At 40.1% G+C, this 15,557-nt stretch overlaps 1 protein-coding gene across 3 annotated transcripts in view; it reads left to right on the top strand.

The window, feature by feature from the left end:
- dhrsx (dehydrogenase/reductase (SDR family) X-linked) overlaps nt 1–15,557 on the top strand; it is a 44,203-nt gene that overhangs the window by 5,349 nt on the left and 23,297 nt on the right. The window contains exons 1-2 of one of the 3 annotated variants that reach the window (XM_056389484.1): nt 1,642–8,258; nt 9,472–9,579. In XM_056389484.1, the coding sequence (XP_056245459.1) occupies nt 8,153–8,258; nt 9,472–9,579 (214 nt within the window). In that variant the 5' untranslated portion in view covers nt 1,642–8,152. Of the gene's footprint in view, nt 1–1,641; nt 8,259–9,471; nt 9,580–15,557 lie in introns of those variants that run through there. The other 2 variants (XM_056389482.1, XM_056389485.1) reach the window with 2 other exon arrangements.

Raw genomic sequence — 15,557 nt, forward strand, 5'->3', positions numbered from 1 at the left:
GTCTAGGTGAGAGATGATTCACTACCTTCAGCTCTACTGCCACACATGCCTGCGGCGCCCTGTTGAAAGTCATCCCTCTTATCCCACTGCTCTCCCTTCCCATCAGTTCTCCACTGTACTAGTAGCCTCCTTTAACTTGATCCCTATTCAGACCTCAACCTGAAAACCAAGGTGTAGCCCTCAAACAGACCCTTAAAGCACTGAGGCCTGGTCAGGATGACCTGACATCACAAATATGTCCTCGTTCTGAAGGTCTAAAACTCAAATTGGCTCTCAGAGAGATAGAAGCGCTGGAACACACGCGCGCATGCAAACACACACGCGCACACACACACACACACTCACACACACACACACACACACACACACACACACACACCACACACACACACACACACACACACACACACACACACACACACACACACACACACACACCTCAAAGCCATAAAAATAGATTGTCAGTGACTCAGCCGTTATGTAAAGTCCATCTCTGATAGGGCCGCCTGGGGCTGTTTATGTCAGTTTAGCTTGACAGCACTGGAGCTGAGGTGACACGTGTCTGCTGTGTCCGAGCTTCGATACACACTCATACACACACACACTTTTCCCAGAATATGTGTGCGAGCCTTTCTCCCTCTCAGCCTTTCTAAGGCTATGTTCCCCAGTGTGTGTCCCCCCCAACGGACGAAGATGTGATACAGTCAGCGTAAAAAACTCCCTCCAGCCCAAACAACGTACATTATTAGCATTTCAGGGCAGACTGGAACGGAAACACCCCGTTAGACATGAATCACATCCGCAATCCCTGTGGCCAGGTGGGCAGTTCAATCAATATTGGTAAACTCGAGCAACTCAGGGCTTGAATCTAGAGCAAGACTGCTACATTAGTTCTGTGTTGTCTTTATTAAGCATCGTCTCTGGTGCTGTCTGTATAGCAAACTATCCATATAACAGATGTGGTGCAGGGTGTTTCATTATATATCTATCAGCTTCACTGAGGAAAACCTCCATGCAAGTTTTCCATCCTTATTAACCTGGGTTTGAATGGAGACTTTAACTGTCCCATGGTGGTGTGGTGCAGGTTCAGAGCCTTTCCCATCCTCACCAAAATGAAATTCATGGGGAAACTTTATTGTACTGGGGCACTAGGTTTGAAACGCTCACATTTATATATCCACATTCGGATAAAAGTCTTGTTTAACACCCAGTAACTCACACTGTTTCAGCCCTAATCCAGTGTAGCTTGGGGTGGATAAAAGTAATATTAGCGGAGACACTGTACTTTAAATTAAATGCTGTAACAATCAATCAATAATTAGAGTTAATCACATTCAGACAGGTGATATCTGATTTAGTTTTTTCTGACACAATCACACACACACACACACACACACACACACACACACACACACAGGCTCTTTGTGTTCTTGCAGCCCTGGAATGAGAGAAAGAAAATGATAGAGGAAGAGATGAAAGTGTCACCTCACAGTCCTGTCTCAGCGAACAACAGGTTTCAGACAGAAACAGAGGCGCACACACACTGACTCACACTGTTAAATTAAATGTGTTAAATACTGGGTGTGTTTGTGTGTGTGTATGTGTGTGTGTGTGTGTGTATGTGTGGGTTTGTCTCTTTGTGATTGAGCGTGTGTGTGTGTGTGTGTGTGTGATTGTGTCAGAAAAAACTAAATCAGATATCACCTGTCTGAATGTGATTGAGCGTGTATGTGTGTGTGTTTGTCTCTTTGTGATTGAGCGTGTGTGAGTGTGTGTGTTGCACAGAGTTAATGACAGTCTTAATTGGTGCAAGCAAATATCCCTCCCACTGCTCCTCTTTCTACATCTACTAATGGAAAAGCAACCACTCCCTGAAGACAGTTTGGAGAAACAGTGTAGGGATGTGTTTGATGAACATAAGCATGCACACACAAGCGCACATAGACACACACAAACATACACACACGCAAGCACAGACTTTTATCTCCCCAAAAGATGAATACATGATACACACTCAACTTGCATGCATAACAACATCTATACACGTGCGTGGTGTGCGTCTTCAAACATATAAAAAGAGCTACAAGCTTATGAAAAAACATTGACTTCAGCAGCCATTACATGCATATATATGCATCTTCCCAACTCAAGAATACTAGCTCACCTTTTTAACTAAAAAGTGTCCGCTGACAGCGTCCACCAAGCTTAGGTGCTAGGTTTATACATGTGCCATAACTCTATACCTGCATCTCTGTACCTTTTTCTTGCCTCCAATGTAATATAATTTTGATGGAAAGTTTTGGAGAGATTTGAGATTTCAAGAGCTACTGTCGTGTTTTTCTGACTCAATAATAGACCAATTACAGTTGAAGGACTGGTGTGTTAAAGGAGGCATGTGGATGAAGAAGAAAAGAAAAAGCTCCGACTTATTTATTAGAACCTTGTAGTTACCACATGCATGACACATGCAAATCTATTTCTAATTACAACAGCACTGCCCCTATGGTCACTTTAGTGACCACTTTAGAGTTACTTTTACACAGTCCCAAAGTAAAAGTGTGAATTATTACTTTTGGGCCATTTGTCACTCTTTTTTTGTCGCAAATGCCTATAAGCCATAAAGAGAGAAAAAACGTCCCAGACCAGATGTTAATCCAGGATGTTGTTATATGATGTGTGCAGTCGCCTACTGCAAACACATTCAAAAATCTCAGGTTTCACTTTCATGTTTACAAGCTGGCCTTTGGCTTCTGTCCCCGTGGAAGGCCTGTGGCGGCTGCAGCTGAGGCGACACAACAATTACTAAATCTGTCCATGTACAGTTCACTGCCTTTTCCCACCCACAGCTCCTAGTGCCCATCCGGCCATCCCTGGAGGGGACAGCCTCTCCTGAGGTTTCCTCTATTTTTGCCTTTTATTTACAATCTAGGTGTTAGTGTTTGCTTTGTTTTTAGTGGTTTTCTCCTTCCTCCGTCTTCATAGAGAGCCGGGGCTGGGTTGGAAACTCTGGCTGTAATGAGCCATTGAGACGCTCTACACAAAACAACTTCAAACAAGTGGTGGAAGCACAAAGTAATAAATGTAACAATATCATTATGAAAAAATCCTTTTTAAAGTAAAAGTAGCTTACTGCACTCAAAATGTTCTCAAGCAAAAATGCTAGAAGTATTTACAGAGACATGTGCAGAGGAATCATTCAACATTTTGGGAAATTATTTGCTTTCTTGTCAGGAATAAGATTAAGGGGAAGCCAGCAGTTTAATCTTAGTTTAGTACATAACGCATGGGTTGTCAAACTGTGAGGTATGTCTCCCCGGGGAGGTATGGGAGAGTTGAAGGGGAGGCTCAGAGTGAGAGATGAGCGAAATTGAGTCAAAATTTTTTTCTCTTCCTCAGAGTCATTACTCACACAAATCTCAACACACAGACATAATACACACATTTTAAAATTCTGTGTGATTTACACTACCGAATGTTAGTGTTACCATATGACATATATCTACTACTACTATCTACTTAGAAGTCATACAAAAAATACACTCCATGTACCTCTAGACATTGGCTGAGAATCATCATGTTTTTAAGTTGTCTGTAATTCCAGTGGCTATATTGCAACAAGAACTGCTAATAGCTGCTTTGGCCTGTTTGCCAAAATGTAAACAAATAGAGTTGTAGCCCGCACCTAACTGATGCTATGACAGCATTATACTTCCTGTTTACATCTCCCGAATGACAGTAACTGTACCGTACAAAAACTAAGAGAACAATTATTAGTATTTTTCTTATAATCCTGGAACACTGACACCCTTCTCTTTCCATTCAGGAGTCAGACTGTGAAAAGTCCTGTCTCAGCACAAAGATGGGAAACATCTGGTTTCACCCTGTCTAAAGTTTAAAGAGTCAGACTATAAGCACCTCTTAGTTTTAATAATGAAATGTTGTATCTTGTTTGTTTAATACAGAGGCTATGTACAAAAACCGAAATGTAAAAATGACAACAGTTGCCAGAAGTATTTATGCGGGGCAAAGAAATAATTACGCTCCCTAACTCCCAGTGAGACCACAACATGGCATTGTTACACACTGATACGGATAAACAAATTGTTTCTCTTCCTCACACTGCCCAGCACATACAGATAGACACACATGCTGCTATTAACACAAACCAAATACACTCAAGAATCTGTGCACACAGACATTTGTGTCTCAGGTTGCAAAATAAAAATTCCCCATGGATTTGCCTTTCCTACATATACATGCAAATGCGCCATCTCATTAGGGGCTGGACACTGTGTATAGCCTGGAGCTCTGGCTGCGTCTCTGAACTTTGAGTCCGTCCTTGATTGTCTGCCTCTCAAATGGAGGAGGCTTCAGAGGAAAAGCTGTGAAAGAGGCAGCTCAAACTGAGAGAAAAAGACAACATCACTTCACACAAGCTTTTGCACTTTGGAGACCAAATTGCTCATGACACACCCAGAAAATTCCCTTTCCTCACAATATGGCTCTTCATCTGCCATCTCCCCTAGGTGGCAGCTGATCAGTAACAAAAACAAACGGGGGTAAAGTGTTAAGGAACAACGTGTCATCCTATCATCCTATTTGAAAACTGTTCGTGCCATGTTCTGCTAAAAATACCCAATATCATCCACCTTCTCTTCTCACCAGGAATAAATCTATGTGGAATGTGAAATACAGATTACATTTTAACAGGCAGCACACACACACACAGATAGAGCTGTTGTCAGCCAGGATTTACAAAATAAGACAAGTTGGGTTTTGCAGCCAGCCAGTGGTTGTCATATAAGACTAGGTGACTGTTGGTTGGAGCTGTTCTGATGCTGTTCATGTTATTTACATCACACACTCGCCTGTCATGTCCTATTCCCAGCATGTCTCGTGTGAGTGTACATATGTCTTCATTTTTGTGTGTGTGTGTGGCTGTGTGTGTGTAGCGGACTGTCTCCCTGATGTTCCATCATCCCAAATAATCATCCTACAGTCATCCGTGAGATGCGATTTCCTTTAAACAATAGCCGGCCAGCTCACCTCGCTGACCCCCCAACCTCTCAGGCTGCGCCGGAACAAACGCACACGTGTGCACGTGAACACACATGTCTTCTGTGCTTGCATTAACAGCAACACGAGCGCATTTAAATACACACACAGCCTCTCGTGGCTCAGCTTCCATCGGGGCAGCGGTGATGACACAGTCTCTTTATGTTGCTGCTCATTTAACCGTCTTCTGCAGACTTTAATAACTGGGGCCAACTGCTTGTCAGTGCTGCTGTTCTAGCTCGACCTTAACTATTGGATACTGAGAAAGACACAAACGAATACTAATGATTTCCCTGCCAAGAGAAGAAAGAGGAGCTATTGTGAATGCCCCAGACCTGTCTTTAAGAGAAATTATTGTAATTTTGTTGAAACAAAGGATGTGAAGAGTTTGGTTGGCCTACTTTGAGTGCCAGGGACAATACAGCTGGTTCCTACCCTGTTAACCAAACACAATCCTTCATAGCAGTAGGCTGTCTGTTCAGATTTGTGCTGTATAGACTAGAACACAGACTCTACATTAAGCTTGAAATCTTTTTTGACAGTAATGATGTCCTGATTCTGTCGCCTTTATGGAGCCAATCATTCAGCACTGCGGTGTACGTCAGTCACCTGTCAATCAAATGCTGTGTCTTGTTTTTTTCTTGGATTTTCTGTAAAGTTATGAGATGGATGTAAGTGGTGCTTTTTCTTTGTCTGTTCAGCTCAAGGTCCACTTCAATCCACCTTCTTTTTGTTGAATTGGGTAAATAGTCTACTGTACATTGAAATACTCAGATCCCTTACTAAAGTAAAATTGCCATGAAAATTTAACTCTCCATTGCAGTAAGAGAAAGTAAATGTCCTGTACTCAAAACTCTTATTAAGTACAAGTACAGATGTATTAGCAGAACTTGTAGTATTAAACCTAAAAGTGCTCTTTCTGGAGGAAAATGGTCTCTGCGACCAAGTTATTACAGTATATCACATCATTAGATTGTTAATAGTGATGCTTCACAACACATGTAGCGTCTTACCGTTGTCACAGAGGAGCTACTTTTAACTACTTTATATACAGTAGTGTAGTTTATTCCAGTTGTTCTCAATCTGTGGTCACATGATACATCTGAGAGGCTGTGAGATGATTAATGGGGTATATGAAAGAAGAAAATGTACATACATATAACGTGTATATGTATGGGTACCCGTACACATCTGAAACAAAACAAAGAGTCCAACTGGACACTGCTAACTGTTCAAAAATGTAGTGGAGTAAAATGTACAACATTGCGTGCTGAAATGTCGAAATCTAAAGTTGCATAAACAACTCAAGTAAAGTACAAATGCGGCAAAATTTTACTTAAGTACAGTAGTGATTAAATGTACTAGTTCCTTACCACAACTAGTATTGTAGCAGAGTCTGTATCAAAGCTGCTTTTTGATCAGAATCATGTGTATATTACAATGCAAGCTGAATGGCATCCTTCATTACTGAAAACAGCAAAGCTGAGGTCCTATTTGACTATATCTGGTTGAACCTATAAAGATCCATTGATTTCCATTAATCAATTTCCACTGTCACACTGGTCTTACCAGTTGAACTGATTTAGAGATTGCCATTAGCCACTTCCACATACCAACATCGCGATATGGGGAGGTGACTAAAAAAACATGCAGCGGGTGTCCTTTCATTCATTGTGAACAGGTTTAAAAGCATGTAACTGCTTTTGCAGAAGGATGTGCCTCACTCAGAAACAGGACGATAAATTAGCTGCATGTCTGGCTTTATATGGCTGCTCTGTGAATTTGATATAGTTGCTCGTGTAATTAAACATTTCCATTTATATAGAGGTATATGGTGCGTGTGACATGTCTTTTTGCATCTTGGCAAAATGCTATCACTCAAAACACTGAATCATCTTAGAGTAACTGTTCTCCAAAGTGTCTGAGGTGGAAGTGACGAACACAGCTGCAGAAAATGGGATAAACCTTGGATTATAACCTTATAAAATTATTTAAAATGTCATCTTGACATTTGATTCTTTAAGCCCAGTGAAATGGTTGAAGATGTTCAGTATCTTCAGGGTGTGTTGGTAGATTGGAAGTCGTGGTGTGTGACATGAAGTGTCAGTAGCTTATCTCTGAAAGCGGGAAATGATTTCACTCTGGTGCTGAAGCTGTGACTCACTGCTATGATACATGCTACACATTCTTTTTAAAATTATATTTACTAAGTCTATACATGTGATTATTTTTGAATCACAAAAGCATTTGAGTTACATCATACTGTTTTGCATCATGTAACCTAATTGAAACCCCACATTTTGTCTTTTTTGTGCATATCTGTTGAGGGAACACTTTGTGCTGATTGAATCACAGAATTAGTGTTGAGATGGCAGAAAAAGTCAGGACTTTCACGGCTGAGGTCCTATCTGACTAATTATCACAGCAGCATGACTAACCTCTAATAAGAGTAGGCTGGTGTGATGGACTCAAGTGATCCCAGAGGAGAATCTAACATCCAGCAGTCAGCCATAATTCAGTCCTCCTAGTAAGAGGAGCATCACTGCAGACAGGAGCTGCACTGCTCCAGAAACATGCTTTCAAAGCCTATCCTGGGAAATTATGGATCAAACTAGTGTGTCATCCCTCTGTTGCTTCAATCATGTGTGACCTCTCTGGCAGCACTTAATGAGATAGTCAGCGAGCTGAAGGGAGCAATATGCTGGGCTCTACAAAGAAGGATCATATGGCACATCAAGCAGCCAAGCACCAGCAACGAGACCCCTCCATCATAGAGTTAATTCCACCTCTGCAGCAAAGTGATGGATGGCTGCTAGAGATCAGATTTTTCGAGGTCAACCAGTCAGCGGATCGTCAGAAAAAAAGTTGTCAGTTAGGTAATTTCAAGAAAAGCCCCATTTTAAATTAAGCGTCCTCGTGACGTGAGAGAGCCTCGGAATCACTTTGTCGATTGGAAGGCACGACAAGGAAGGAGGAGAGGTTGGACGTCTTCATGTTGGAACGTGTCCCATTGATGGAACCGTACGCCTTTTAGCCGGAGTCACAGTTGCTTGCTCCTCTTCTATACTGACTGTTCACGCTATATATCCTCACAGAGATGTTGTCTGCCATTCGGTGCTGTCTTCTACCTGCTGTCAAGCTTTACCTGCTCGGTCTGAAGGTTCTGTTGGCTCAGTTGTTCAGCAGACATTTCAGGTTGCCAGGTCGGTTCAGCTCCGAAGAAGTTACTGTGGTTCACCAAGTGTTGTTTTGTGTCCCAGTCAGCTGGTGTTGTGGGCATTGAAGGCTGGTCCGCTGTCGTTACATTAACTTTAATTAGTACACTTAGGATCCAGTAATCATATCGACATGGACTGTCGTTGTAATGCTGTAATGTATGCTAACGCTAAGCTAACTATGTTAGGTAGTTTGAGAAAAGTGAGTCTAAACGTGGAGTGAAAGTGCTGTCTGATGCCGAATTCACCAGAAGAGCTTAACAATTCATTTTAACTTAAAAACTTAACTCACCTAAGCTTCTGCGTTTGTCGCCGAGTGATGTTGGTTTAAATTCCCACTTTTTCCAGTTTGGACTGGTGCGGCTGTTCACAAGAGAACAGAACGTAACACGGCAGCAGGTCAACGTAAGACGCTTCTGTGACAGTACTGTCAACCAATGAAATATAAAGTGCTGAAAGAAAAGTGCAGTGCATCGTAAAGGGATTTCACAGGAATATTTTGTTTTGTGTTGGTGTTGTGACGCGATGAATAAACGTTGGTTCAACAATGATAGATGCATTTAAAATTACTGCCCATGTAGGAAGTACACGCATCTGACTCAAAACCGACTTTGATACATTGATCCTTCCATGTTCATCATCATATGTGAAACATGTGAATTATCAACGCTTGATCAAATTAGCACTCTACTCTGCACTGCCGTACTTATTAATGGACTTGATTCAAGATAATAGAGGAATTGGGCTCATGTGTGTGGATATTGCCTTTTTATAGTAAGTAGGTTTTTCTAGTAAGTCAGGCTCTTACTAGGTCCGTTTGTCAGTAGTAAACATTTCATTCAATACCCATCATAGAAGTTCCACCATACTATGGATAAATAAAGTGATTTGTTATTGTTCTTTAGGCAGGAGGTCTGCACTTAAGTGAAATTATTATTCTTGTAATTTGGGAACATTAAAGCAACTCTGTAACTGTAGATACAACTGTAAGATACAACATTCTTTAAGAGAGAGAAAGAAAATTATACAGTGGATACCACTGGAATTTTAAAATCAAAATGTAGTCCTTCTGAGATTTGCAGACCATCTTCAAGTCTAACAAGGACTTCTCAAGTCTTGAAATAGTGACCCATCTTGAAGCAGCTTTTTTATCAAATGACATTCTCCCTTATATCTGTGTGTCCTCTTCTGCCTCTGCCAGTGATGCCCAGACAAGATGGCAAGGTTGCCATAGTGACAGGAGGAGGCAGGGGAATCGGCTATGAGGTAGTCCGCCACATGGCCAGGCTGGGGGCATATGTTATCATAGGTACAGTATGAAGCACCACACAACTGACACGCAAACATGACAGGAGATCCAAGCTTTTAAGAGCAGACATGTGTATGACAGAGATAGTTCCCAAAAGGTTAGCTTCCATCTGTTTACACTTAGATTTACAAAAACAACAGCATCAGTAATAATAATAATAACTTTTTGTGCTTAATAATCACTAAATGCAACATAAAAATGAACACAATAAAACAAGAAACTAGAGCAAAATACTATACAAATTAAACAAAAGAAAATGGATGAAGCCTGACGCATAAACCCTTTTGAAAGTCTCTATCTTTCCCAGCTTTTGCTTGATTTTCATAATTTTGAAAAGTCAGTCAGAGTAGCCTTATCTCCTTTCTCATTGTATGAATTCTTGAGAGTTTCCAGGAGAAAATATTGTATTGGGCTGAAAACCAGGGATTTATGTGGAAGGACTCCAGCTATCCAGTCAAATGGATATCTCAGAACTTTTCTATTGCATTACATTTGCTTCGGAATGGGAGGGAAGAAAAGAGTAATTTTCCTGAGTAAACTAGATTTGAAAAGTGAATATATTCTGGTTATTTTGACTTTACATCACAGTAGAATATCTCCATAAAAAGTAAGTTGTGTACAGGTAAGAAGCACCAGCCAAAGCAACAAAGTTAACAAAGCAGTATAAGCAGTATAAGCAGATGTGAAACTGTTTGGCATAATAACCTTAGAGATGATAGTGAGAATGCCCCAATCACAACTCTTAAATTGGTTTTCAACTGGCTGATCAGTAGTTACACAGGGAGAACTGAAAAGACTTGTGTCAAGCTGTGTAGAGAAAGAGATGTTGCCAGCGTGTTTAGTTGACTATTAATTTGAGAACACAACGAAAATTTCAGTTAAGGGTTGATATGACTTTAGCAATTAACACAGTAATTTCCCAACACACAATAATCCAAAACACAGTTTTTCCTTCTTCTTCTTTTTTTTTTTTACTTTTGGTTTCAGTCTTTTGTCATATATCTTAATCTAGACAATCAAACTAACAGCACTGCGTGGTAGATAACAAAAAGGAAACGAATGAATCGGTTAAACTTACCCTTTAAGAGTGTTAATTCATATTTGCACACAACAGGTTAACTCTACCCCATGTGGTTCTCCTTACTGTTGTCCTCATGTATAAAGTAATAAGTCCTGTACAGCTGAATGGAGATGGGTCTATGTTGACTGGGTTACAGTGAGGATACAAGCCTGCAGACATATCTTTTTATAATCAAGTAATTTGTATTGTACAGTGAACCAAAATATTGAAGGCATCATCTGTGTGTGCCTACTTAAAAGCCTGTCTCTGTCAGAAATCCGTAATTAGTATCAGACGGTCAACAGTGCGTTCAGATGCCTCTTGACACCCTGCTGATCCGTCTTAAGGTTTGGAATAACATCAAAACAGTTTGTTTTCATTATGAGGAAATATGTGTGATGCTCCACTGCGAGATAATGTGAAGGCATTTTGAGTTCTGCTGGGATTAAAAGGCTGTTATCAAACTGGGTGTTAAATACAAATTTAGGATTATGATATGCTTTCCTGCATAAAACAAGATCTGGTATTGTTCCATTAATTATTCAGCAATATTTACTGTTGGAAGATAAATGCAGAACAAGATCTTATAAAGGAAATGGCTGGTATGCTTTATACCATGGTTTCTTGTAGCATCTCTATGAAACAGATACAGATACTAGATACAAAGCGTACATGTGAATGTTTAAATATTGTGAAAATGTGCTGTAAAACAGCAAAGAGCATTTCTTACAAATTGAATTCATGAAGAAATCACTTGATGATCAGATTGAGACATTATTATCAGACATGAATGCCTTTTTCAAAGGATTTGTGTAAATTATTAAAATAAGAAATGATACACAAGTCCAGAATTTATACCTGCTGCCATCAAAAAAGTTTGAGACGAAAAACAGATAAAAACAGTGAGATGATAAATATTCACAAGACTATGTATGTATGTATGGTATATGTGTGTTAACTACATATAGATTAACAGATGAATCAACTCCCATATTTATTTGTAGCTATATATCTCTCTTTTTTCCCTCCTTGAAGTGCCACCTTGTACCTACTTACCGAGGTGATGTACTACATCGATCACTCCCTCATTCTGTATCCCCAAGCCACCTCCTGAAATATGTTGATCACCACACCTCTGATGTCTTTCCTCTTTTCCTCTTTAGTGTTGTGCGATTTAAGGCTTCGTCTGTGATTAACGGTTCAGCTCCTTCACACACTTGAGCATTTTGTTGAGCCCTCTGACTCTAGGCTCTGAAGTGAATTGCTCTGTGCACTGTAAATTAGTTTTTGGCCAAGGAACATGTTTTTTTCTCAGACAAACTGATTTGATTTGATTTGATTTGATTTGATTTGAAGACCATCTACAGTATAGTAGTCAAGTTCTCTTCACCTTCTAGACTGTGAACAGGACGAGCCCCTCTTTAAGAAAGTTTTTACCCTGGGTGTAATGTGACTGACATCATGTTGATGTCAGTGAGCTGATGCAAGGAAATTTGTCTGGAGCAGTAATCTCACTTCTGATGTATGGTATGTGCACAGAAGTTAGCTAGGATGCTTTGTTTACCTTCACATGTTATATGTGGGTATTTGCTGTATTCCTGGGCAACGTCTTCCAATTACTGAAGACTGAAAATGCTTCCCTTGGCTTCTAAACAGAAACATAATCCCTCTTTTAATTGTGGAAATGATCTGGACAACTACTACCAGTTTAGAAATTTTGAGTTTGTCATGAAAAAAAGAAAAGAAAAAGAAAAGGTCCAAATTACTCTGTTTCTGCACACAAGGACGTGCTCCACACACGTGCAGTTCAGTGTTGAAATCCTCGTGGCCCTAATGCTCGATGTTCTCACTGAGGTCCGTGCTGATCCTCACAGACATGAGCAGTTTACAAAATATGTGTCACTTGGACCCTTTTGGCTTTGCAGTGGGAGGAAGTATAATCTGGCCTTCAGAAACCAAGGTTGTTCTGCTTTCAAGAGGCTCCAAACTATAATTCACACCTTTATTAGAGCGATAACAGGAAAAAGGACACACATACAGATAATCGTAATTATGACGTGGAACCGACCAGAAATGAACCAGGGATGCTGCAGCTCATAATCAGTACCCCTACGACACCAAAGCGCCTCAAGTGTATGTTTTTGCACAAATGTAAATATGAATATATTATTACAGTAATTATCATATGAAAAAAGTGTGGTTTGTCAATTAAAGTTTGGTAAAACAACTGAACAATAGCCATTCAATTGAGCTGTTTCGGTGACATCCCTAATCATAATTTGCCCAACAGCATCAGACAAGCTTGTTATAGCCTGCTCCATTATATCTGTAGTTTTTTATATATAAATGTTAGTGGTAAGATGACATCCTGTTTAATCGTTTGTATATTTGTGCGTCGTTCTTTTGTCTGGAGGGTTCTGCTTGGGATTTATTTTTTGATGAAGTGTATTTTCCTTCTCATCTAACATTTCTCCTAGCAACACTCCAGAACTGGCAGCACAGCTAACTGCCATTAGCATCTCCTCAAATGTACACTGGGGGTTGATGTAATTTCTACTGTGCCCATTAAAGTATCATGATCAGGTTTTACTCTTTAGTCTCTATTTGTGGTGAACAGTTACTGGGTTGGGTTTCGTCTTAACTCAATTGTCAGGTCATCTGAATAAACCACAGCACTCTCTGTGGTACCGGTCATGACGGCCATTTCCCTTGTTGGCAACATAAAACAGCTGAACAGGGACTTTACATTGACTGGATTACCTTATTTACAAACTACAGAGAGGTTGTACCTCCTGCAAATGTAAATGAACAGATTAGCAGATAATTAACAGATAATGCTATTAAACAGTAAGTAATTTAGGTTGTAGGTAGGTAGGTAGATAGATAGATAGATAGATAGATAGATAGATAGATAGATAGATAGATAGAAAAAATATATATCTAACACAAAATAAACCCAAGTGTCTCAATACACAGTACATAATGTGCAACTTGTGCAAACTACTAAACTGCAAGTTGTGACAATTTTCTGTTACACAGAGGTGCAAAGTTGAAAAGGGAATAAAGTTATTATACATACGGGAAAGATTTCTTGTATCGGTCCCTGTGACAGCGGTGCTGAACCTGTCTGTCCATGATGGACAGTTTGTTCAGTGTCCTCCTCTCCTCCACCACTATAAAGGAGTCTGGTTTGCAGCCAATTACTTGATCAACTTATTCAGTCTGCTGGTGTCACCGGTTCCGATGCTGCTCCCCCAGCAGATGATAAGACGCTGAGGTGAACCATCATGATCTCTAGATTCAGCACCTTGGAGAGAGCACGGTCCCTCCTAATGACACAGAGTTTTCTGTGGTGAGGAGAACTGCTGATAAACATTCTGATACTGATTTCATCTTTCATCACATCCATTAATCATCTGTCAGTTAAGCAGCATTGTCATTATGTGTAGCAGACATGGAGACAGGCTCCACAGTTTTTCAATTAAAATATGATATTATCTGCTAATAATAGAGTTATTAGATAAGAATATCCACCCCAAGCCCACTGCCAAACGTTGGTATGGTCTTTGTGGTATTTGGTTGTGTTGCTACTAAAGTTTAGACTACTGTATGCTACTAAGACATGCTGTCCAACCACTTAAGGAAAAAAAACAAAAAAAACAAGGCAGGGTGAAAAGCCTGCCATTATAGAGGGTGGGGGAAATGTGATATTTAAATATGGGTATAATGGTACTCATCTTCAGACTTCCTCTCCAGGGTGACATTCATAGTATTGCACTGGGTTGTACTCACAAATAATTGTGTAACAAATAAAAAAAACAGAGCTAGGGAGAGAAACACAAACCGAATGTACTTTCTCACCTGTGTAGCTGGACAATCACAGTGGGAAATGGGTGTCAGTATCAGATTGCCATTTTCAGAAAGTTACAGAAATGGTTGAACACAGACCCCCTAATCCGACCTCAGGAAGAGGGGATGGGGTTTCTAAGGCTGTCCCTCCAACTGATAAGCACTTCTAACAGAGTGTACTGGCCCCTTAACATTTCATTCTTGTTATTGGAGCGTAGTCCTCTGTATTTATTATTCATTCAGTCATCGAGATTAGGAGTACAACATGGTTGAACCGATTTTATAAAGTGAGTAAAGCTTTTAAGATCCAACATGACCCATTTGTAAAGCCAAAAAAAAAGGGAAATTCAAATAACAGTTGATGAGATCAAGGGACTGTGTATCACCATCGTCTAATAATACTTTTTATTTTTGATATTGCAGCTGTCCAACTGTGCAAAGTCTGCCTCAAAGAAGCAGTCGGGGAAATATGAGGAGGAAATGTGGTGGTGTGGTGTTACCTTAAGTAACATTCAGTTGAGGTGGTGGTGATGAATTCTAGACAGGGATGTTTTTCATATACCATGAAATTGTTCAGTACATTTTTTTTTCATATATAAAAACCCACTTTGGGTGCAGGACATTACTGCTCCAAGATGCTGTGCAGAGAACCGCTGTATTTTTTTACACAGTTGACTTCCAGGGTAAGACTGAATTTTCCATTCAGTTCACGAGCTTCAAAACTTTGAAGAAAACTCTGCTTTATTCATTCAGAGTGTATACTGCAAAGTCAATGTCAGAGTATCCTTGGAGACGGTTTGAACAGAACATAAATGAGACTTGAACACTACGTATGATTACACACACAAAATCAATATGTGAAGAACTTTAAGTGTCTGTTGTAGACCCAGACAATCCTATGTGTATTGAAGCTGATCACACGGGACTCAGAGTGTGCCTCCATTTCAAATACTCTTGAGATAATTCATGAAGTGAGGATATTTATGGTAAAGTGGATCCCTCTCTGTTAATGGAGTGGATGCATATTTCAGGTGGAGTGGTAGCATAGTGCTCGTGTGAGAGTTTACGG

Source organism: Seriola aureovittata, chromosome 11, assembly GCF_021018895.1.
Source record: "Seriola aureovittata isolate HTS-2021-v1 ecotype China chromosome 11, ASM2101889v1, whole genome shotgun sequence".
In the NCBI taxonomy this organism is placed as follows: Eukaryota; Metazoa; Chordata; class Actinopteri; order Carangiformes; family Carangidae; genus Seriola; species Seriola aureovittata.